This window comes from Panthera leo, chromosome C2 (genome assembly GCF_018350215.1).
Source record: "Panthera leo isolate Ple1 chromosome C2, P.leo_Ple1_pat1.1, whole genome shotgun sequence".
Lineage (NCBI taxonomy): Eukaryota > Metazoa > Chordata > Mammalia > Carnivora > Felidae > Panthera > Panthera leo.
Genome location: NC_056687.1, coordinates 4,972,653 through 4,998,235, shown reverse-complemented (window position 1 = coordinate 4,998,235; position 25,583 = coordinate 4,972,653). Strand labels below are relative to the sequence as shown.

Below are 25,583 nucleotides of genomic sequence, written 5' to 3'. Positions count from 1 at the left end.
GCAGAAATCCCATTTCTTCGGCCTGCTATGCCTTTCATACCGTTTTCTTCTAAAGCAAAGTATCAAAACAGCCGCTCTGAAAGATCATCTCTGTGGTGAATCACAATAAAATCGCCAGAGCATTATAACATCAAACTTGTTTAAGATGCCTAGGAGGGAAAGTTATTTTTAATATTATCTAAAATAAGATCTCAGGACACAAAAGGGTATTTTTTAAGGCTCTGAATTTAGGCCTCTCCCCGGCACACATTCAAGTCTATTTTAGTGCAAAAATCAAGGACACGGTGTTTTGAAAGGATTATCCTGCCGCCAGTAATTGTCCTCGATTTTATCATGCATGTGACAAGGTCTAAAAATGCATATATGTCCCTATACGCCATTTTTCCTTTTCATGACAACTTAGCATGACAGCACATGCTTCATGTGATAAATACGGTCAATTTGGGGTCATTTGCCTAAAAGGAGGAAGCGGAGACCAAGAGAACCCAAAGAGCAGACGATCCCCAAGTCGTTTATATGTGGCTTTGGAAGGAGCTTGGGCACTGATATTTGAATGAAGGCGCATGTAATGTTCCCAGTTTGGCACCGAAGTAAAACCTCATGCTGCAAACAGATCCATTCTCCTGTCCGGTCTCAATCCACTCTCGCTCATGTCTCAAGACTGCTCAATACAGGGACCCAGACGGTTGCACACTACTGGCCTCTTGCTTGGAGCTGTGGCGCTACATTCAGGTTCCAAAGGGCTTCCCTGCTAGGACCCCAGCTGCAACGAGGGGGTCAGTGTGAGAAAACACAACGGAACCAAGTCCGTAAGCAAAGCGCATACCTAGCAATGAACCTGAACAGCCAATGAACTCAAACAATCCGAAAAAATGGCACACGTATATATGCACACATATCCACATTTAGATGCTAACAGAGATTCGATATAGCCATAAATGATTCTCCAGCTACCAGAATGCAAATTAGAAGTGTCCCTGGTGGGATCACACCCCCCGCACGCAGGTGCTTCCCTGTCACCAGCTTCTACTGCAACTCTCCCTAAACCTGCCCAAATCCCTATTACCATATGTAGTCAGTGACTACGTAACCCCACACATCCCACCCCCCAAGGAATCACTACTCAATACAGAGTTCCCCAAGAATTGAGGTCCTCTTGGAATTTCATTGGGTTGGCTTTCTAGCTCGTGTCTGGCGTTCTGTCAAACGGGCCGGGAAGCCCCTTGCCCAGTAGGTGTTTTCCAGAGGTGGATTATGGGCCACCTACATCAGAAAAACAACGCAGTTTCCCAAACCATACATTCCCCAGGGCTGCAGAACCAGACTCCCTGGTGGTCGGAGCTGGGAGACCATATCAACTATTATCTGAGGCTTCTGCACAAAGTTGGGGGCCTATAGGGGTAGAGGAGAGATGGCAAAGGTACCCATTGGAAGGAGACCTGAGGAACTCTTCCAATTATGGCCCATTCCCAAAATGGTGCTGGCATCAGAATCTCCAGTACGAGACTCATGAGGGGAAAAACCCTCCAGGAAATTTCTGTAACTTCTTCCTCCCTGACCCAGCCCACATGGGCACTGAGAACCAACGGCCTTGATCCTTAGCTGAGAAGATCCAGAAGGAGACACGTTAACTAGAACAAGACCCAAGATGTCAACAGACTGCGGCCTGGAGGCAGCCCGTATCCTCCTTCCTCCCCGTCTATTCCTGTTATCTTGACACGGGGGCTGGTGCAGCCCCTTCCTCCATATTCGTGGTCTTCCCGTAACCTTTCCTCCCATTGCCTTTAAGCACCTGATGCCACAGAAGCCTAAAGAAGATCCTCCCACTCCCCTCATCAGCGACAGGGCAAGGGGGAGAAAGAGGGGTCTCTTGTGACCATTAATAACAAGGTGGGTGGCCGTGGCTGGTCATGTGAGATGCCACAAGACACAGAGGAACCACGGATCAAAGTAAGTAGCCACGACAAATACCAACATCGCGTGTAGGTCAAAATTTTTCTTCCCGGTTTTCTACGTAAATATCCATCAAGTCTGTTGTAGAACAGTAGCCACCAAAGGCTTAATAGGCATTGATTCTGGCGGATCGTAAGACGCACGCACACATCTGGAAATTATTCCCTCTTGCTTTCTGCTCTCATGTCAAGGTACCAGACAGAGTCTGCTAACTTGGGTTCTACCGACCTGAATAATTTACGAGAGAATGATTCTTTTTCTTAGAATGATTTTTTATGCATTTCTTGTTCACTGGCCACCAGATGGGCAAATGACTGCCCTTTGCAGGCACAGCAATGACAAGGTCCAAGGTGGATGACAGAATAACCCCGGTGCCCTCTCTCGGTCAAGTTGCCCAGTCGCCTGCAAGAGCCAATTGCCACTGTGGTTGGGGGTCTTTAGCTCACCCCGAAGTCTCACATGTAATATTACCAAGCATTGTTATTTCTACCCTGGCAGCTACAAATCAAGTTATTAAAAATGCTCTATAGCCAATACTGAGAAACAAACACTGTAATGAAGCAGGCTGGGATCTGGGGGTTTTGGGGTCCCATGGGAACCCAAGATCAAATCAGGCCACCACGGAGAGAAGAAATGAATCTCAGGTTTCTCGATTGAGAAAAATATGTTTACTCAGAAGTTTCCACGCTATAACTCAGGTCCTTTATGTAGGAAAAAAAAAAAAAAGGAATACAATTTTAAAACACATAGGAATGCGGTGGTTCTCATTATCCTCATGCTTTGCTTTTGTCTTCGGACATAATCACAGAAATGTTCCCATCACCCTGAAGTTCATGCAGTGAATGGGGATTTCACAAAGTACATCAGTGCTTCATTCAAGGTTAGGAAGAGGCATGAATGGTGAGGGTCACACCGCCATCGGCCATTTCACACGGCCTGGTCCCTCCATAAGCATCCTGCCTCTGGGAGGCTCTAGTCTCAGTTTAACGTGATCCTCATGGAGGTCCCATGAGGATGCAGAGGGCACTCGGGGACCCCGAGGTCATCAGGATCTTCACTGGGAGCGTTATCACCACTGTAGTTTTGCAGAAGTAGCCAATAACTGGAGAATTTCCATAATATAGAAAAAAACTGTAAGCTTTCGCTGCATTTGTGCACAGCGGACACCAACAAGAATCGCTTAAATTCTGTGTAAAATAAAGCTTAAAGCCATTTCCTGGTTCCTCATCCCAATAATAAAAGAGACAAGGCTCACATCAATCAAAATTGGTAATTAAAGGCTTCAAATCTCTTTATCACCTCAGCAAATGTGGCCATTATGTAGTCTGGAGACGCTGGCTACAAAATGGCCCATTTTACAGAGACTTCTTCACAAGATGAAAGGCAAATGCTTTTCACAGCATCTGGCTCAGGGGTAGGTCAGGACGTGGCTTTTGTTCAGATTTACAACCTGTAAACCAGCAGTATTTCCATGCAAATTTAAGAGTTCTCCTCCCTTGGGGCACCTGGGTGGCTCAGCCGGTTAAGTGTCTGACTTCAGCTCAGGTCACGATCTTGCGGTCCGTGAGTTCGAGCCCCGCGTCGGGCTCTGGGCTGACGGCTCGGAGCCTGGAGCCTGCTTCCGATTCTGTGTCTCCCTCTCTCTCTGCCCCTCCCCCGTTCATGCTCTGTCTCTCTCTGTCTCAAAAATAAATAAACGTTAAAAAATAAATAAATAATAAATAAAAAAAAAGAGTTCTCCTCCCAAGGAGGGCACTTGTTGGGATGAGTACTGGGTGTTGCATAGAAGTCATGGATCGCTGTGTTGACTCCTGAAGCCAATACTACACTGTATATTAACTAACTTGAACTTAAATAAATAAGTTTTTTAAAAAGTAAAATAAAGACTTTTTATTTAAAGAAAAAAAAGAGTTCTACTCCTAATAGAAAAGACAACCCACTTGGGACTAGAAAAACCAAAATGTTACAAGAAACAGATGCAGTCCTAGGAAGGAAGACTATTTCATTTTTTTTTATATTTTTTTTTATTTTTTTAATGTTTATTTATTTTTGAGAGAGAGAGAGAGAGAGGGGGAGAGCACAAGCAGGGAGGGGCAGAGAGAGAGGGAGAGACAGAATCCGAAGCAGGCGCCAGGCTATGAGTGGTCAGCAAAGAGCCTGACACGGGGCTCGAACCCATGAACCATGAGATACGACCTAAGCTGAAGTCAGACGCTTAACCGACTGAGCCACCCAGAGCCCCTTTAACTATTTTTTAATGTTTATTTATTTTTGAGATGGGGGGGACAGAGAGAGAGGGAGACACAGAATCCGAAGCAGGCTCCAGGCTCTGAGCTGTCAGCACAGAGCCCGACGCGGGGCTCGAACCCACGAACCGTGAGATCATGACCTGAGCCGAAGTCGGATGCTTAGCCGACTGAGCCACCCAGGCACCCCAAGACTACATCATTTTTAACAGCAGGTGTGTTCTTTCTTTGTCCGGTGACATTTACGTCAGTCAATCAGCTGGTGGTGACTTGGCCTGCCCATCTCAACTGGCCACTTAGAGGAGTGCACAGCACAATTTAAATCTCCAGAACTTAGGTAACATGGACGAACTTGTGATAATCACAAGACCCTACATCCGAACCTTTCTCTCACTAACTGCTCTGCCACAAACACACACGTGGACCCAACCCTCTCCCTTTCTGCAGCTGACCATCCGCGAGAGAGGCGACGCACGCCGCCCAATGAGTATCTGTGGCCATGCAGCCCGCTCCACATCGTCCCCTTACCCACCCCCCAGACCTACCCAAGCCCAGTTTCCAAGCAGTATATACACTGGCTCCCGCCCCACCCCCCGAATCAGACACGGTCTTAAACCCTCAGAGCATTTCTAGAACATTCCGCAGCATCCGAAGCGGTTTCCCAGTACTTCAGCAAGGGCTGAGATGCCTTTTTTGGTCTCCTCCAAAAATTCTGCACCCTGCTGGGAAGTTAGAGGAAGCAGGCATTCGGAATGGAGGTGATCTCTCACGTTTTCAGCGCTTTCTTTCACTGTCTCAACCACTGCATTTAAAAACGGCTTTCTATAAATAGGACTGCTGGCTCACTCTTAAATCTTACTCACTGTTGTCTGCGTAAAAATAACTTAAATAGGGATGCGAGCAAGATTTATTAATCTCTGTCATTCTGCTGCGCGGGAGACCCTTCCTTCCTCTTACCTCAACAAATATCTTGTCGACCCCCTTTCTCTCCCCTCTGCTGACCTGGGATATACATTTATATAATCCAGGGGGGCTTCAAGACCAAAAATTCGTCCACCTGAATGACTTTTTTTTAAATACTGTAATTACTGATCAACACAGAATACCGATCTCCCGATATCAAAGGATAATAAATATTGTACACTGGGACACCCAACGTGATTCTTTCGTTTAAAGAGAAGTTGAAATTTCAATAATGAATAAAACTATTCCTTTCATGCTACTTTGAGGAAGCAACCAACTGCTGCAAAATGAGAAAGGAAAAAAAGAGAGATAATGCTGAGAAACTCCGAAATCAGTGGGACACTTAAGAAAATAATGTGATTTTTTTAAGTCAATTAAGGCCTAAGACACTGAGCTTTGTTTTGATGTCCTGGGTGGCCCTTTGATGAAGAAATGAATTCCCAAGAATCCCGAGGGAAAGTTCTGTGTGGATCTGACGCTTCTGACGGGCTTTCAGAATGCAACAGGGCAGTAAACATCATATAGGGTTTCTGAATCGTGCACTTAGCAGCATTCGCTTGAGAACAAGGGGGGCCGGCGTTTGTAACCTTACTTTCTGTGACACTTGACCCAATCCACACCAGGAAGAGCACCTCAAACAGCTGCATCACCATAATGACCCCGTGATGGAGTCCCACCACGTACTCCAGATGTGAATCCATTTCGGTAAAGAGCAGAAAATGCCCGAGACGCATTTCTAGCAAATAAACGCTTCTTCAGCCATCAGGTCTGTGTGTCAGAACGAGATGGCAGGAGCCAAGGAATCCTCACGGCGACTTAGGTACCTTTCTCACAATGGTTTAGAGACAGGGGCCCAGAAGGAGCAAAGGAAGGGTGAGGTGGGGACAGGAGAGAAGGACGCAGACAGGGAGGGGAGGAGGGGAGGAGGGGAGGAGGGGAGGAGGGGAGGAGGGGAGGAGGGGAGGAGGGGAGGAGGGGAGGAGGGGAGGAGGGGAGGAGGGGAGGAGGGGAGGAGGGGAGGAGGGGAGGAGGGGAGGAGGGGAGGAGGGGAGGAGGGGAGGAGGGGAGGAGGGGAGGAGGGGAGGAGGGCCCTGCCCATCATCTGGGCCTCCTTCCAGTCAGCCAACATCTATTTCCACCCATTCTGTGCACACGCTCAGCACAGGGTGTCTAAGGACACACTCGAGCACTGCATGAGTCTCACCTTCTAGAGAGGACACAGTCACTAGCCACATAAGCAGCAAAGGAATAAAGTTATCTGCTGCCCTAGACACCGTGGAGGGAACGTCCAAGGTTCTATGTTAAATGTAAGGACCTAGTATGGGGGAGGTTTCTGCATCCAGCCCTGCCCAACATCCTGGCCAGAAGCTGTCTGACTTCTGAACCGGAAGCCAGTAATCTACCCGCTCCGTGGCACTTCCCTCCTGCCACCTTCGTGGATGGTGTCACCTGCAGAAGGCACCCTGTGGGCTGCACCCACAAACTGAGTACATGTGGGGTTGCTGGAATCTTCCATGCCCATCTTAACCCATAAGCTCGGGAGGGAAACACAACTCTGAATTTTCTATTTTCAAAACACTAAAGGAAAGAACACAAATCGGGGGGCGGGGGGGACCTGGCTCTCGGGGAGGTGAAGAGTTAATCCTGGTCCAGGTGAACAGGTGCTGCTCAATTTGCCCGGGGAGTGGGGGTGGGGAAGGCGGGGGGGGGGGGGGGGGGGGGGGGGGGGGGGCGGGGGAGGGGGTTCCTGGCCGCAGAGTCCCGCAGGCAGGGCAGTGAGACAGCCGGACTGCAGAGGAGCGGCAGCATCACCCCTGTCACCAGCAGCGGGAGGAGAAGCGAGCAGGGCCTCCTGGAATGACATTGGAAGGTCAGCCAATCAGGCGCGGGGCTGCTCCCGGAGCCGCCACCTCCAGGAGGAGACGCACACACGCCTGGGCCGGGCTCCCCCGCCAGTTTGGAAGGGGCTATGCAAATGCACCTTCCTCGCCGGGCACCTTCTAGGTTTCAGGAAAGCGCTGCAAAAGAACGAGCGCGGTCTTCCTTTGTAAAATCGGCAACAAACCGCGGCCGGACACCGCCTCCCCGCCACAGCCTGCGCACTGCCCCCGGGCAAGTGCACCGTGCCACGGGGGTCTGGGCACTGGAACCGGAGAAACCGCGGGGAGGAGGGCCTCCGATCGCCACGCACACACGGCAGAGCTTCCCCGGAGGCGGCCGTTTTGCCTGCTCTGCCGAGGAAGGCTGGCTGCAGCAGTCTTGCGAGGTCTGCCGCCCACTAGTGTCCTATGGCGGGGACACAATTGACATGCAGGTACCAGCACCTCTCTCCCTCCCGGGGGCCTGCCGAGGGAGCCGGTCACCAGGAGCCAGCGTGCACTTCCGCGCGCAGCAGCCGAGAAAATGCCCAGACGCGGCGGGTGTGCACGAGAAACGCCCCAGGGCCCTGCGCGCTCTGCCCGCTGCGCCCCGCACACACGCACGCCACGCAAACGCTGCCGCTGCCCTGCCTAACCTGACGCTAAATGTATCATTTTCACTGCCTATTCATTATTGATGAGGTACATTCATGATCTCACCCCGAGAATTCAGCTCATTTTGTGAAATTCGGATGCCATCGATTCTGTAAATGCATCCACTGAGAAATCCATTCTTTAATTTGTCAAACAGAAATTTCTAGTCTCCTGCTGTGTTCATAGGTCTCTCCTTATAAAATGACCTTCCCCATATCTCTCTCTCTCTCTCTCTCTCTCTCTCTCTCGGCCCTCTTACATCGAGTTTCAACGCACATTGCATGGAGTGTCTTCAGGAAAGCCTCACTGCATCCCATCTCAGACATATCAATGATAGAACACTTTGATAGCTACGTGGAGGTCCAGGAATTAGGGATTTTTTTTTTTTTTTTTTTTTTTTTTTGGTCAACATTATTTCCCCTATCAGCACCTCTGTATATGGAACCCTTTCCTGCCCAGCGGGCCCCTGATTCCCCCGGGGGCAGCAATGAACTGCCATCACACCAAAGGGGCATCCAGGAGAGAGTCGAGAAGGATGGGCTGCCATTTATTAAAGGTCTGCATGGCATTTTGTTTTCCTACAGAGGGCATCTGGCAGGGGCACACAGCTTAAGAGACCTAGAAATTTTAGATGAGCTCTGAAATTCTGAGATAGAATTTGAACCTGCTTAATAAAAACAGGGGAAGGAGAGGAGGGCAGGAGGCCCTGAAATTATTCACCCGGCGACACTTTACTTACGTCTATTTACCCGAATAAAATAAAAGTCATTTTAAAAGGTCTCAAGGTGCATTTGTACTCACAAAGGCCTGCTCCTAAATTTAAATAAAATGCCCAGTTCGCAGCATGCAATATCCTGTCGAGACGAGCCCGTGATGCCGGGAAGGGGCTGACACCCTACTTTTGTTCTGATGAGCACCTGTCTCTCTCCCAGCACCCACCTCCTGTAATCTCCACGAGCTCTGTGAAAACAGCAAAGCCACAAAGGTCAAGATTCCACGGCTCAGGAAAAGATGTCAGGGACACGTGGGTACATAAAGAGACGCAAAGATACTAGCAAAAATGTATTCTATGCAATAAATATGCTCACTGTTCCTTATTCAGCTTATCCAGAGGCCTGCTCCTGCTTTTAACAGGAATCTTAAACTACAATGTGCTCCGGGGGGTTAAAACCAAGAGAAACTGTGGCCAAGCACAATGCAGTGTGATCCTGTCCTGAAGAGCCATCCAGGGACGTGTGTCTGCACAGATATGGACCCTGTCTCCTCACACTGTAACAGAAGGTCTCCGGTGAGTATTTCCAGAACGTTGCAGAGCAAGTTGACTGCTTTAAACATGATGACAGCACCTGATCAGGTGAGGTAATTCATTCAAGCGTTTAACCCATGAAGGGACTGCTCGCTCACTTTTATTTTTCACCCAAAATACCGTCTGCAGCCTCTCCAGCAACCGTGCCTTCGCTAAGAAATACATGTGCACCGCATTACATCAGCGGGAGAAACGCTATTGTCTACTGGTAAAATGCACTGTGGGGTTCTGATGTTGTCAGCACCCCAGACTATCAAACTGCATAATCCTTTACAAATATATTTGTGTAAATCCTGTCAGACATTTTGCTATTTGAGGCCTAGTGGTAATCAGCTTAGGTATTAAAATTCACAGATCTTTCATCACACACATTCAGGAATTTTTTTTAAATTAAGGTAGACCAAACTATGATAGTTGTTAAAAAAAAAAAAAAAAAATCCTGTTTTTTTTTAAAGTCTCATTCAGATAGATGGGTAGGAACCATTTAATTTCACATTTTTGAAATGTGATCCTCTGAACAGAGAGCATTCCAATTTGGACTCATACTCTATTTTCACATGACTGTGTATTTTATGATCCTTTTTGCACAGTATCCATTGAACATCATTCATCGAGAAACTCTTTAAAGCTAATTCCTCCCCCCCGCCGCCGAATAAAAGAGCCCAAAGCTCTACAGTCAGGCCTTTTTTTTTTTTTTTTGAATGCTTGGTCATAAAAAGAGAGGGCCATTTTTATATAAGAGTTCCACAGCCTTCTGATAGATAGCGTCAGACCACGTAATACAGCCACATCCAATATTCATTTGATATGCACCCTTATATTGTGAAATCTACCTGCATTCATTACAGAGCCAATAAGGTGGTTATCAATCAACCCTAAAGGTCTTGAAAAAGGTGTAAGAGGATAAGGCTCAAAATGCGCGTGCATTTCTTTGCATAGATTTTCCTTGTAGAACATTTGAGGTTTTCCACAATTGTCTCACTATGATTTTCTTATCATTTCAGTATGGAGATCGATTTTTTTAAAAGTCATACGCATGTATAGAATCCCTGCATCAGAGACTGTTCCAGAAATTCTTCCACACTATTTCTGTCACCTCTAACTGTAAAACTGTAAAACAGGGACTGACTGACACTCAGAAGCACAAAGTCGTCTGTCATCCTGAAACACGTATTTCCCCACAGGATGGAAACCTTATTTCATCCTATGATCCCGACCTTTCCCAGGAGTCGGGAGAGGTACGCCCTGACAGGTGAGACAGGCCGTCAAGGCTCTGAGGCACAGGGACATGTATGTGAGCATTTTTTACGTCTTCTCCTGGTTCACATTAGCAGAGCAGCATAAAGGGCCGACTTTCCTGATGCATCAGCACACATTAGCTACAGCAGATCTCTCCCCCAAGGTAAATTCCCAGGAGGCTGCAGGAGCGGGAGAGTGCCCTCTGGGAAAGATGGGGTCATGTCAGAACTTGTTGCAATCCTCGCCTGCTGGGAAACCTCCAAATGAAAGTTGTGCACACTTTGCTGTAGGTTATATTAGAGAGCAAAGCATCATTTCCCTGTTAATTTCAGGAGTGCCTTCTTCTCTACCTGTTCTCAGTCGCCTTTTTTTTGTATTATTAATTTTACAAAGTTTCTTGTGTTTCCTCTGTCCTGTCAGTGGGATGATTTAGACACTATCTAGACAGCACAGAAAACGCACCCGTGTGCATCTTTCAAGAAAATCTGAGAGCCTCCCCTTGGCTTCTGGTATTTTCTCACAAGGGTGAGATTTCTTTCTTCCTTCCCACCCCCTCACCCCCACCCCCACCCTCTGTGTCTCCTGGGCAGGGGATTCTGCTTTAATGGTTTAATTTTCACTGTCAGCAAGTCATACATTTGATGCAGCTTTGTGTTCCAAAATTTGGAACGGGAATTGAAGCTATAACTACTCCCGGGCAATACCAAATGAGGACAGTTTCCCTTAGTTCCCAAGTGAGAGGAAGCCATTCATACATGTAAGTTCATATTTACACAGCGACGGGCAAACTAAGGTGCAGGCACACTTACTAATTGGGTCTGACTCAGGCAAGAGCAATAGCTTTTCGAATCCCCAGGAAGAAAGCATCTCAAAATGTGACACTGATGGGCGCGAGGCAAGGAACCTCTTTACAATATTCGCTGATGTCATTTGTGCAACTATACAGGTGTTTTTAAAAATTTGTCAACAGCTCAGATGATGTAATGCTTAGGAGTGCATAATTTTACATAAATGACTGTGAGGGAGATGTACTACCGCGGGGGGAGGGGGGAGGAAGGACAGATCTTTCTTAAAGGCTTCAGTGCTGCCGGAGACGAATTGTGGCAGATTTAAAGCACATGTTTTAAAAGCTCAAAAAGCTCTGAATGCGAAGCCAGCCGCTCTTAATTGACCCCCCACCTGCCCACACTTGGAATGTCATGTCCCTTTGAGGTTGTAATGTGTCAAAGTGGCGATCTCCCCTCTCCCCTCCTCTCGCCAAACCTGGTTTATTCTGAATGAGGTAGCTATCTAGCCCTGGAGTTAGCTCGCAGCTGTCACTTTGCTAGGTAAGCTCCTTTAAATGATTACAGAGCAATCCCCCCCCCCACCCCCGGCCTCTCTACATTGCCTCCTCTCCTCCCAAAAGAAATAAAAATAATATTAAATAAAAGAAAGAAAGACAGAAACGCATGACAGTTTAAGCACAGATGGGGGGAAGGAGAAGGGAAAGACTTCCCCCATGCATCCGATGCCCCCCACACTCCGGTCAATACAAGCAAGGAAATTGACCACAAACCGAAAGGCTCACCATTCGCGAAGCTCTGGAACAAGGAGAGAGCCAGTATCCACATGCCCCTGCTGCTCCCCGGCCTCCCGCGAGCGACGCGCCGGCCTCGCCCCCCGCGCTCCGCCCGGCTCCGCTCGCTCGCCACCTGCCCGGGGGCCGCCGCCCGCCCGCCGCCGCCGCCGCCGCTGCTGCCGAGCCGCCCGGGCACGCGGCGCGGCCGGGCTCCGGGGCGAGGGCTGCGCTCGCCGCGCGCTGCGCTCCTGCACACCTGCTCCCGGGCGCCGCGCCCAACGCTGCGGCCAGAGCGGGCCGGCGGGGCTGCAGCCCAGGTGCGCCGTCAGCTCAGGGGGCCGCCGGCAGGTCGGCAGGTGGACGGAGCCGCAGACGCGGGCGTGAGCTCATCCCGGGCACCCGGCGCCCCGACTGCGCAGCAAGCGGCCTCCCGTGCGCCGGCCCTCAGCCTCCACATCCAGGCAGCAGGCGGGCGGGCAGGCTCATCTTTCCTCTCCCGCGGCCCGAATCGCAGTGAGCCCTCGCTAACCTTCCCTGCCTGGGAGGCGGGCGGGCGGGCGCGGAGCGAGCGAGCGAGCGAGCGGCGCGGAGGCGAGCGGGGACCCCCTCCCCTGCCTCTGGCCGCTGGGGCGCTCTGCAGTCTTAAAGCAGCAGCGGAGAAGTGGAGCCGGACTGGAGAGGCAGGAGCGACGAGAGCGCGGCCACCACACAGTCACGCACAGTCATCAGGATGCGTTTCTTAGAGGCTTAAATAATCATTTCAACGGCCGATTATTTTTAGTTATTTTCTTGCAGGTTGCTAATAAGACACGGCCGGGGGGGGCTATTCCGGAGGCCTGCCAGCTAGGCAGAGGTGACCATGAGATGTTAGCCGTTTTAGTAAAATGTGCAGCCGGGTTCAGATTTCGTATTTACTCTCCTAAAAGTCCAGCTCATTTGCCCGGAGGGAAAAGGCCGCCTCCAAATCCTTCCTGCTCCTATAATGATCTCGATGGTTTCACGGGCTAATTTTTAATTATCTCAAATACATTGTAGAACACAAACACAGGCAATTCTAATTTTGCTCTCTGGATGGTGCAAAAAAAAAAAAAAAAAAAGCCTGATTAAAATTGGTGGTAATTTGAGTAATTCCAAACCTACAACCCCTTCCACGTTAGTGTGAAAAGCCAGTATGATTATATTTCCTGAGTGTTCTGTATGGTTCTTGAAGTCACAGTATTAAAATAAAAGCCTTAAAAGGGACATGCACCCATGTTTCATCACTTTGCAAAAAACAAACAAAACAAGCTGGAATGCACCCCGGTTTCGGATCCAAGGTAGAATGCTCAGGGACAGGGCAATCAGGCCTGAGGACGAGAAGCGTCCGGGGTGGAGGAGGTGGGCTCATGGGAAACGAGTGGGCCCCACGGTTCCCTCCATATGCAAAAGGAGAGATAAGCACACCTACAACGGCTCGCAAAATTACAGGAAAAGCAAATGGTGAGGCAGAAACAAAATGGTGCTTTACCAGAGTTGGGCACAAGATGGCCAGGCCCTGTGTGGGAGGAAGGGCCAGCTGAGCCAGTGATGCTGCGCGCTCGCCATCGCTCTGCAGCTGCAGGTGGTCACGTGCTGCCGCCCACTCAGGACCGCAGGCCCAGCCCTGCCCTACCCGGCCCCGGGGGTCCTCCGGCTTTGCACCCGTGGGGTGCTCGCTCACTGGGCTCTCCTAAATGCAGTCCGGGAGGGCAGGGGAGGGCGTGATTTCTGGTCCCACGTCCAGCTCCTCGACCCATTCATTCAGTGCACAGAATGCTAACTGCACACCGGCCATGTGTGAGGCTCCTCTCCGCCTTCACAGTCGGGCGCTCAGGCACTGGGATCAGACATCAGAGCACCATTTGGCCACTTACCTGAGGTGCGGCTTGTGCCTGGTTATTGTCACGTGCAGAACGAACATTCCCAAGGCTCCTAACTCGTGTGGTTGTGCGTCTCCTTAGCCTGTGTGGTCCCTGTAATAAATCATGGCACGGCTATGGCTGGGGCTGGGATCCCGTGCAAAATGAAAACGGGGAGTGCCTTTTTCAAAAGGGAAAGAATCGCTATTAAAGACTAAAATATGAAACTTTTCCCTTTGTTTCTCAGTCTCTCTCAAACGGTTGTGGCGGTTTTTATTTCCAATTTAATGCCTTGCTCCCTCGGGCCTGGGAATCGTCCCCCGGCAAGGGCGTGTGACTCAGCACAGCCCCAGGAGCTCCCATCTACCGCCCTCCACTGGGCCAATGCACTGTGCCCCCAGCAGGGTCCTGCCTTTCCCACAGGCCACTGCCCCGGTGCACAGTAGATAGAAGATTCTCAAGGGGCTTCCGTCTGCAAGCCCGGAAGCACTTGTAGCCAGATCAGGGGCGGTGAGAGTCTGGCCCTGGTCAGGTCACCTGTGGAATGTATCCCCAGCAAGGGCAGCCTGGGGCAGGGGCAGTCCCCGCTAGGCCCTCCCCTAAAATACCACGCAATCTGCATGCGCAGCCTCAACACTCCCTGCGTGCCCACCCAAGGCCCCTACCAGGCACACTGAGGGTGACAGCATCCAGACCTCCTCTTCTCACATTACCCAGATGGCACTGGCTGCAGGATGGGGTGGGGAGGAGCCTGGTCAAGACCCAGGGCACCACGGCAATGAGGGAGTGGGTAGGCAAGAACCCCTCCTGCGAAGGTGGCAGGATAGCACAGGAGGCATAAATGCCAAATCAACATAATTGTTCAAAGCAATGAACATTTCAAGATGGCAACCGCAGAGCATTTAACCCCAAGTGCAGGTCCTTCTGGGAGGCAGGATTCCAGTGCAAACGCCTGGGATTTGACCCCCAGGAGGCCAATGAAGGGTCTGTGGCGGTCTATCTAACACACCTGCCCCAGATTGACCAGGTTAGTAGTGATCTAGAATAGGCTTAACAGAGCAGCTCTTCCCACAAAGACTTCTAGAACATATTTCAAAATAAAAACCCACATATACCACAAAACTGTGAGCTCCGTGAATGGAGGCGCCGTTATCTCTCCTGCTTAGGAAGCTGTCCCCGAGGCCTGGCACATGTACACACCCAGGAAACAGCTGTGAAGCGGAATGCAGATCTGTAATGCAGGGAGCAAGCGAAGCCTGCTCTAAGATACGTACACATTACGCTATGTGGAAATTCAGAAGAGAAAGAATACTCACCCTCACCCTTGGAGAAGTCTTTTGGAGGGAAATGGCAATCTAGCTGAGCCTGCCGGTTCCATTAAGATGTCAAGATGCAAAATTGAATCAGGGGGAAGGGGGTGCTCTACCCTGATCAAGCAGACACCAGGAACTTGACCAGATACACTTGGGTTTTAATTTGTGTTATTTCAAAACCCCCATCAGGAGTTCTGGGAGTTCTAAAGGGTGAAACTTGAAAGTGACACCCTGCACGTGGCCTGGCAAGGGGAGGCTGAGGAAACTGACCAGCTGCTTCAGCGGGGTCTGCCCCAGGTGCAATAAACAAGGCAACTTACATGGGAGGCTTGCCCTCCCCTGCATAGAACCGCATCTCCCCCAGCCTTCCAGAATCCTAAAAGTTTACAGAGAGGCCTTGAAGAGATCCCGTTTCCTGTACCCTCCAGATGGTCTCAGTTGCACCTTACTCTCTCCAGGTTGTTTCGTTGAAGGTGCTTGGGGGGGCGGGGCAGGTGGAGGGGAAAAGAGCCTCGGGCCAGCCCTCAGTCTACCGGAAGCTGTGTCCTCTCCATAACCTCTCCCAACAATGGAATTCTTTTTTTGTATTCCAACTTAATGTTAACACCTGGCCTCCTGAAAATCAACCTCTGACCTGAAATGAAGGCATTCTGTAAGTCATTGTCTTCCCGTCCCCACCCCCGGCCCAAGCCAGATAAAAGTGTCCCAGGCTACTTTTCGCCCACTTGAATTATGCTAAACAGGAAACAAGGACCGTGGGGTGGGGGTGGGGGGCGTCGGCAGCAGCATCTGATTTCATCGTCTGTTTCTCCTCCATGTTCTCTTGCAGGATTGAGAAGAGCATCTCTCTCTAGTGGTGGCATTTGAGCCACGTTCTAAAGGAGGGGCTGGGGTGACACATAGATGGGATGGGTGAGGAGGCACTTGGGGTTACAAATGTCAGCAGTGGCCGCAGTGGGAGGGCTCGCTCCTTTCTGACCAAGGGGGCAAGTAGTTCCCCAAAGGAGCCTGCAGCAGCGTCCTCTGGATGCCCAAACCGGATGACTGAAAGCCACGGAAATTTCTGGTCTCACAGTCCTGGAGCATGGAAGTCCAAAATTAAGGTGTGGGCACAGCTCTACTTCGACACCTGTAGGGGGGAATCCTTTCTGCCTCTCCCAGCTTCTGGTGGCCGGCAGGCAGTCCTCCCCGTCGTCTGGCTTGTAGGTGCCTCGCGCCAGCCCACAGCTTCACGTGGCCTCGTCCCACTGCGTGACCGTGTCTCTTCTGCTCTTTGTCCAAGGACGGCAGTCATACTCGATGAGGGACTCATCCCAATCCAGTATGGGCCCATCTTACTTACATCTGCAACTTGTAACGACCCTGCTTCTAAATACGGTTGCATTCTGAGATACCGGGGGTTAGGGTTTCAGTATATGGTTTAGAGGAGACACAACTGACCCCGTAACAGGACCCAAGAAGCCTGAAATCAAAAAGCAAAGGGCATGGGAAGGGTGTCCCGACAGAAATGGCCATGGACCCCACACCCCTTGCTCGTGCTGTGTGTACCAGAGACCCCCGCGTGGTGCCCAGAGAAGGACTTCAGGCTCTCTGGAGCCTCGATTTCTTCCCTTGGAAGATGAAAATAAGCATATGTGTTCTTCTTACCTTACAGATTGTCAAGCTGACAAAATGAGGTATGGGAGCTGGTTTGATAGGGGTTACACCGAGCACCGCCACCTACGGTCATTACTGTCTGAGGCCGGACCTGTAGAAACATGCTGAGTAAATGTACGATCCTGGAGGCTGGTACTTCGGTTGAAATGAAATCAGGCACTATTATACTTCCGGTCTGAGAACTGCAAAGGGTAGAGAGGGCCAAGAGTGTCCGGGGGCCGTCCCTTTTTTCCTCCACTGAGCTCACGGACACCTTCCGCAAATACTCAGAGCATGCCTGCTACTTACAGCAGCTAGAATGGTCCCCGGGAGCTCAGAGAGGAGTTAAGTGTGGAGCAGGGAGGTAGGGGGCACTAGGCAGCCTCTGGGTTGCTTGAAATGTTCTCTGTGTCTGAGTGGAAGTCACAAGGATACATACACACATAAACATTCGTTAAGCTGTACACCTAAGATTAGTGCACTTACACACTTGACTGTACATTTAAAAACAAATCGTGGCTAAGACACTGTCCCTACTAACCTCACAATTCAACGGGGGATTCGGATAATAGTTGCGATAATTTGATGAAATAAACTCTGTAATTGGGGGGTGGCACATTAATTCAGCTAGTGGGTGTGTGTTGGGAACAGTGTGCAGGAAACGAGACAGGAACAGAGGAACTGGTGCGAGAAGGGTTTGGACTTCATCGTGAAGGTGAGCAGAAGCCACTGACCTATGGGAAGCAGGAAGTGCTATGATCAGATTTATGCTCTGGAAGCATTCCCTGCTAGGGACGCGGCGGAGAATGGCCAGGGGACTTGAGAAGGTCACAGGATGACAGTCAGAAAGCTAGCCTGAGTCCAGATGGAGAACAACTGAGACCCCATGAGAGCCACGGTACTGGGATGAAGACATTTGCATCCTGTAATATTGGGACACAGTAGGAAGGTGAGACCGTCGAACTCGGAAACACCAGTGATGGCGATGACAGCTGCCGTCACCATCATCGTGGTGGTTATTCAGTGCTGGCATGTCCGGTGCTGTGGATGCTTACCAAATTCAATTCTGCTCTGTGACATACGTGCCGTGACTGTCATTCCCATTCTTCAGCTGGGGGAGCCTCAGCTCAGAAGGGTCCAGAAACATCCAGGTAGGGGCAGAGCTTGAATCCAAGGACAGCCCTCTATGTCTGGTAAGGATCAGTGTCCTCAGAACAGGGAAGAGAGGGCAGGAAGTGGGGACAGAGAGAGGAGAAAGTGGTGAGGGACAGGGAGGAAGTGGTGAGAGGGAGAGAAGGAGGAAGTGGTGATGGAGAGAGAGGAAGTGGTGAGAGGGAGGGGGAAGCAGGGAAAGATAGGGAGGAAGTGCTGAGGGAGGAGGAAGGGTGAGGGAGAGAGGGAGGAAGTGGTCAGAGAAAGGGAGGAAGTAGTGAGAGGGAGGGGGGAGTGGTGAGAGAGGGAGGAAGTGGTGAGGGAGAGGGAGGAAGTGGAGACGGAGAGGCAGGAAGTACTGAGGGGGAGGGAGGAAGTGGTGAGGGACAGGGAGGAAGTGGTGACAGAGAAGCAGGAAGTGGTGAGGGACAGGGAGGAAAGGCGAGGGAGAGGAAGGAAGTGGTGACAGAGAAGCAGGAAGTGATGTGAGGGAGAAGGAGGAATTGGTGAGGAAGAGTGGGGGGAAGTGGTAAGAGAGAGGGAGGAAGTGGTGAGGGAAAAGCAGGAAGTGATGAGAAGGCTAGGGAGGAAGAGGTGCGGGAGAGGGAGGACACTAAGCTGACTCCCGGGATCCATCTGGGTGCCTGTGTGGACAGAGGAGACGCTGACCAAAAACAGGGACACCACCATCTCTCAGAGGCTTTTCACGTTCCTGTTCTCTTCTACCATCACACCCACCGCTGTAATGCAGCCAACATGATCTTTTACACACACACACACACACACACACACACACAAGATCACGGGAAGCTCCGTTCACATCTCTCCATTGCCTTCTGATCTTTCGCTCAGTCCGCACCGTGGCTGCAGGCCCTGTGCCCCTCCACTACCACCAACTCCGCCACCTCCACCCTGCTCTGTGCGGTAGGTCTCCTGCTGCCTCCCCACTCCCACCCTGGACATTGGCTCCTGGCCTCTCCTCAAACACGACCAACACGTCCCCACCCTCTCCATAAACACCGTTCCCTCGGCTGCCCACAGAGAACCTTCCTGACAAGCCCCCAAACCGCAGCATATTCTGCCCTGCAGTATTTACCCTCCATATTTAATTACACACATAGGTATTTATTCCTAGGTACATCCACCTCTGTGATGGCTGGGGCCTGGTCTTTCTCTTCCCTGTCGCAGTCAGCAACCCTACAACAGTGTCCAGCATGTAGTAAGTGCTCAGTGGACATCTGCTGAATGACGACAAAGAAAGGCGGGGTTTCAAGAGAAACCGCACATGAGGCAAGACCCCCCCCCCCAAGGCCTTCGCTACATTTCATCCACCTGCTGGGAGGCAGAGCGGATTCGAAGAATGGGAAGGGACCCCAGATGGAAGGGGGAGAAAGCCTTCTTACACGTCAACTCATCTCAATCTGCGTAAACATTTCATCAAAATAAATCCTTCTTTACTCCCAACCAGGCAGGTGCCTTGCTGATAGCCACTCTAACAAGTTAATTTTCAAATGAAGAGTTCCCGAATCTAGAGATTTGAATTATAAGAAAAGGTCAAAACAGGTTGGTATCAGAGGCGTCTCAGAAGCAGAGAACGCTTCACAGGGAAGCATGGGCCCGTGGGAGCGGGTGCATCACGCAACCCCGGACTCAGTGCAGGAGGGCGGCCTGGCCGGGAGGAGGGGAGACGGCAGATCATGACAGAGTCCACCGGCAGGAGCCCAGGAGCCCAAGAGCCCCTGCGGCTGAGCCCGTGCGAGTCGGCCTGAGTCCGAAACCAGGGGTTACAAACCACCCCCTGGTGAGACTTGAGAAGTTCAACGCTGCTGGCTTTGGGCCTCCCGTCAGGTGGTGCCCCGGCTCTGGACGTGGAGAAGGAATCACACGCGGGGTTGGCCTGTGACTTTGGCACTGTCTGACAGCGACCCAGTGCGGCCCTGAGGGCGGCAGTCGGGGAGGCAGTCCGGGGCCATCGGGTGATCCCCGTGTCCCCAGCCACAGCTCAGCACACCAGACGGCACTAGACAAGCAAAGGTCTCCTCTCAATTTACAGGAACCAAAACTGGACATCTTTAGAGGAGTCAAACGGGATACGATAAAATTGGACCCTCCCTCATTTCAGACATATTTAAATGCTTCATGTGAAAAACTAACCAAAAAACCCCCACGTTGGAAAGATGAAAAAGAAATGTTTTTGAACCAAGCAATTCAGACAGTAGAATATCCTGGAAAACGTATTTGTGACCGAGGGGCCAGGGATATACCTGTAAACACGACAGAAAGTCCAGAGGCTGTAAAATAAAAGACAGTCGACTGCGAGCATTCATTAAACAGCAAAATATAGCAAAACAACATAGAAGGCAAAGGTGAAGTGAGTTGGGGGCCCTGTCACCACACACAGGACAGCTAATGTCCCAACAGCAACAGAAGACTGAACACTCACCAGTCGATAACAAAAAGACGATCGAGCCAATGGAAAAACGCGTCCAGGATTTGAACACAACCATTCACAGAAGACAACACCAGCCAGCGGACCTGAGGGGACGCTCAATCGCGTAAATAGGCGACAAAATGGAAATTTAAATAACAATCACACATTGCCTCTCCCCGCAAAACCCAAAAGTAAGCAGGTGGAATCCTAATGTTGGCGGGGTGCAGGGAGAAAAGGCACTTTCAGATACTGCTGGTGGCGACGCAATGTGTTTGTAGCTTTCTTTATTGTTAACAGATTCTGGCAATATGTATTTAAAAAAAAAGCAAAACAAAACAAAAATACACTTACCTTCAACTTAGCAATCCTACTCTTGGGAATCTCTCCCATTGAGGTAAAAAATAACCAGTACTTAAAGCTATTTGCACAATGCTATCCACTGAGCATTGTTTGCTGAGACAATAGACAGAAAAAGAAAGAATGAATAAGAGAAAAATCATCTGAGCGCCCATCAGTGAGGGACGCCGAATAAATTTTAGAACACGCAAACGTTTGGAACATCACAGTCAAAAACAAAAAATCAGTGATGTGAGGACACTTCCATCACATTTAATTGAGAAAATAAAGATGCAGAGGAATATATAAAATATCTAATTTCATAAATCAAACAATAACAGAAAGCCTATATGCGTGTGTGTGCGCGTGTAAGTGCATATGTGTGTGCAGGCAACTTCGTAAAGGTGGGAAAATGTTGCACACCAGATAGAAACATCTCTTCCCCGACTGGGCTGAGGATGGGAAACGGGGAGAAAGAAGCAAGAAAATCATTGAAAGAAAAAAAGGAAGAGGTTGATTTAGAAAAACCCAGTACAACAACGTATAACATGAGCTCTTTGTGTGAAATCCGTTGCAATGAACGTAACGGTAGTTGTCTGCGTAACAGTAGATCCATATTTTACTTGTTTATTACCTTTTCTGGGTTGTTCGATCCTTTTTATTTTCTTGATAAGAAGATCTAAAATTACGGGCGCCTGGGTGGCTCAGTCGGATGAAGTCCGACTTCATCTCAGGTCACGATCTCACATTGTGAGTTCAAGCCCCGCGTCAGGCTCTGTGCTGACAGCTCAGAGCCCGGAGCCGGCTTCGGATTCTGTGTCTCCCTCTCTCTCTCTGCCCCTCCCCACTCATGCTTTGTCACTATCTCTCGAAAATGAATAAACATTAAAAAAATTGTTTAATAAAAATAAAAATATTAAATTAAAAGGCAATAATGAAATAAAATAAAGTCAACTGGGAAGGCTGACGCAGTCTGTGGGCGCCGTAATGCAAAGGGCACATGCGGAGTAGGAGTGCTGACCCTAAAGGTCCACATTCGCTGGTCTCCTTCCCTCCTGACCTTTCTGGTCCTGCCTTGTTACACTGAAAATGTGTTGGGTGAGAGCTCATTCCGACTCTTACAAAAACCCCTAGGGAAGGTTCACTTCCCCACTGCCCCACAGACGCTGAGCCATCGGGTAGGGGAGGAGTCAGAAGCCAACACCCAGAGGAGGTGACAGAAGAAAAGGAGGCCGGTCTCCAGGGCTCATCTGGTTCAAGCACCTGCACAGGTGAGCGCTCAGGGGAAAGGAAGGGAGATGGGGTGGTTATGGAAGAAAGGGCAGAGTGTTCGTGGAGCTCTGTGGTGGGCAGAGCTGGAAAGGAGAGACCTTCCACTTGGAAACTGTGCCCAAGTTCGGCCGTGCAAACTCGGCTTCTCCTTCTGTGCCACGTCTCCCGTCCATTGCCTTGCAGAAATGTGACATCGTGCACTGACCGGGGACAGGATCCTTTCAGTTTAGGGAGCCCCACGGGAGCAGCTAAGCAGAACTCGCAGTGCACAAAATGGGCAATGACACCTTTCTTCATACCAGTTTCCATGGATTTTACCAAATTTCAGGCAAACTTTTGAAGAGCAACTCTCAGTATTTTAGTTTCTTTATTACTATTTCTCTAGGAACAGTAGTGGATATTATTCCAGGAATGGGTATGAGGCAATTAAAAAGTAAATAATATTGGGAGTGCCCAGATGGCTCGGTTGGTTGAGCATCGGGCTCTTGATTTTGGCTCAGGTCATGATTCCAGGGTCATGGGATGGAACCCCACACGGGATGCTCAGCATGGAGCCTGCTTGAGATTCTCTCTCTCTCTCTCTCTCTCTCTCTCTCTCTCTCTCTCTCTGTCTCTGTGTGTGTGTGTGTGTGTGTGTGTGTGTCTCCCCCTCTGCCCCTTCTCCCTATTCTCTCTCTCTAAAAGTAATTAATTAATTAATATTTGATTACCAGAGCTAGTGATAGCTTTTTCTCTCCATGACAAGGGGCGCCCATTCAATCCTCAGCTGATGCTTTCCAAAGTAGGCAAAAGACCTCAGGGTACGACTCACAACTGGAACATCTCCTTGTTCATTCAACAAACTTTGTTGAGCTCCTGTTACGGACTGGGATGGTGGGCACAAGTGGGCGGCAACCACTTCTCTCGAGGTGCTTCCAATCGGCGTCACACCCACCACGTGGAAACTCAGCTCACTCTGGTTCGTTTCGGAGAACAACGCAAGGAGGGTCACTTATTAAATCCTAACTGATCCTGTATCCCGGGGTTGTCTTAGAGACTTTTCTTCTCGTGCCATTTGCTGTCACAGAAAAGACCGGCCCCACACACGTGCAAAGAGGTAAGTGGATGGAAAGTCATTGAACTGCAAGTGAAAACAATATATATCCACTACTGGTCCCAGTTAGATACGGTACAGCTAGCCAATGGAATACTACGCCGCCATTAAAAAGATGAGGCAACCTCATAGCCCGTATACCGCCGTCAGGATGTTTTGAAGCGGAAGAAGTCGGGTGGGGTAATTTCACAAAATAGTCTTCTCTTACCAAACCGATGTTTTCTGATTACTTTTATTTCACTTTACATGCATATTTGTACCTTTTCAATTAAAAGTCACTAGCATAAAAAGACACCAATGAGCTATAGGAAGATATTGTCCATAACTCTGTCCGATAGGTCAGAACCAATATCTTAGCTCTTAGCCCCATGTGGCTATTGATGTGTTAAGGTGCATTAATGAAAATCGAATGAAAATTTAGTTTCTCAGTTGCACTACCCACGTTTCAAGGGTCCAGCGGTCATGCGTGGCTAGTGGCTAACACATCGACAGTGAACACAGAGAACATTTCCGTTATTGCGGACAGTTACATCGGACAGTGCTGGACCCAGAGCCAGAGAATTTTTCTTGAAATATCTCGGCCTTCGGTGTTCCTCGTAGAATTGATGCAAAAGAGAAATAGGGAACGGATTTTGCATTACAGAACAAGGCAGGCATTAATGTGCATCTCTCCCTCTCTCTCTCCTTGTTAACCAGCAGGAATGTGAGAAACTCATCCCTACAACTTTTTACAGTGTCATGACTTACAGCTCTAAAATATTTCGTATATATTTTAAGTATTACCATGTCTGGGGACTTTTGCCACCTGGCAACCTAAATTGATCAATGGTTATGGACGCTGGTTGCAAGAAAAAAGTACCAAAAATAAGCGACAGCCCCAAATCATCCTATTTTTTTTTTCATTACTGTATAAATTCTGGAACCTTCTCCCTTTTTTGGATCCCTCATTCTCTAACTCGTTTAGGCTTCTGAGGACCCTCTCGACTCTGAGAAGCCACAAGTATAATCCCAGCTAAGAGTGAAGCTCGAGGAACCATGGAGCCCTAAGGGTTGCTATCAGTATATCTGATTCAATAAACACAGAGAACCAACAAATCACTTAGGGATCGCCCACCCATGTCTACTCTGAAAATTACATCCGTGCTTCTTAATCAATCCGGTGGGAACTTACGTATTTTCTAGCCATTCAAACCAATAAGCCATTCAGTTCTTATCCTTGCCCTTCAGAGAGAACACAGCTTATTCTCTCCTCTGTGCATGGAGCCGCCTTCGTCCCAGACAATAACATATCAGAGCATCGTCTGGCTGGAGAGCTGGCCTCCTGGAACTCTCTGTGGAGGACACGTGCATGTCATTTGTTAATAATAGTATCTTCAACACAGAGCCCCACACCCAACCATCTGTTAGGTTGGGGGTTTCCATAATCAACCACTAGAGGAAAGAGTGGGGATGAATACAAAATGCTCTCTCACTCCATGTCTGTTTCCTGTCTTTGGACTTCCTAGAAGAAAATGTGATGACCTGTCTTAGAGGACAGAACTTCCAAGCTGCAGAGAAAACGCAAAGCTGCGGTCGTACCTGCAAGCAGAGATCCAGAGGGAGCTTCCTGCTACCGTGAGAAGAAAGTAAATCTCACACCGCTGCAAGCTCCCCTCTCTCTCATTCCCACATTTCCGTGTCAGCGTCGGCTTATCATCACAACCTGATCTGAACTCACCACGCGGGGAAGTGAGGCCAAAGTGGGGGGCGCCCAGCTGACCAGGAGCGTCCTATGCCGGGCCAGCCCCTTCCCCGGGTAGCCTCGGACAGGCCAGCAGGGGGAAGGTGTGGGAAAATAGCAGTCTTCTGCCGGTCGGTGCTACGCAGACTGTGGAAACCCAGCACATATATCCCTCGTATGGATCTGCCACAGTTCGGAAGATGCAAAGGAATGAAACACGATAGTTCTGTTTTCCTCTTTATCCACCAAAGTGCTCTGATTATAAATTAAATAAGTACTGAAAAGTTCACATTTGTCAACCATTATCCAATCCATTCCTATGGATAATTTTGTGAACTATTTTTTAATATTTATTCTTTTGAGAGAGAGAGACAGAGAGAGAGAGAGAATGAGTCGGGGAGACAGCAGGACAACGGATCCGAAGCAGGCTCTGTGCTGACAGCACAGAGCCCAATGTGGGGCTCGAACTCACAAACCACAAGATCATGACCTGAGCCAAAGTGGATGCTCAACCAACTGAGTCACCCAGGTGCCCCTTTTCCTGTGGGTAATTTTTAAGTAAACGTAACAGTGGTTCATTAATACCGTGCTGATAAATGATGACATGTTCTTCATAAATTAACTTTCTTAACAAAATTTGTCTTTTAGGTGAACGAAAGGAATTTCTTCAAATAAAGATTAATATCACAAACTTCAGACTCAGACAAATGAGGGCTACGGTTTGTCCTTCCAATTACTAGTAAAGGGACCTCGAGCAGCTCACTCCATCTCTCAGGGCCTCAGTTTCCTCATCTGCAAAATGCAAACATCAACAGAACATGAACCGGAAGGCTCTTGTAAGGTTTAAACAAAGCATCCTCCCTGCTCAGGGCTGTGCCCGAAACATCAGAAATGCTTGATTTGGCAATACTTTTGACAGTGATTTGTTGCATCCTGACTTCTTACGGAACGCATGTGGAGCTCTAAAATTTTT

At 49.5% G+C, this 25,583-nt stretch overlaps 1 protein-coding gene and 1 long non-coding RNA gene across 2 annotated transcripts in view; both read right to left on the bottom strand.

Moving 5' to 3' along the window:
- Positions 1–12,507, bottom strand: part of DSCAM (DS cell adhesion molecule) — a 754,840-nt gene extending 742,333 nt beyond the window's left edge. Inside the window, exons 1-2 of the mRNA XM_042902977.1 lie at positions 12,450–12,507; positions 11,791–12,087 (exon numbers count right to left, since the gene is read on the bottom strand). Coding sequence (XP_042758911.1) covers positions 11,791–12,087; positions 12,450–12,507 — 355 coding nt within the window. The remainder of the gene's footprint in view (positions 1–11,790; positions 12,088–12,449) is intronic.
- A 2,482-nt stretch (positions 12,508–14,989) lies between these two features.
- Positions 14,990–17,892, bottom strand: LOC122229599. The gene is made up of 3 exons (XR_006207076.1): positions 17,662–17,892; positions 16,619–16,718; positions 14,990–16,433 (listed from the first exon to the last, which is right to left on the bottom strand). It is a non-coding gene; the product is annotated as an uncharacterized LOC122229599 (long non-coding RNA).
- Between the last annotated feature and the right edge of the window lie 7,691 nt (positions 17,893–25,583).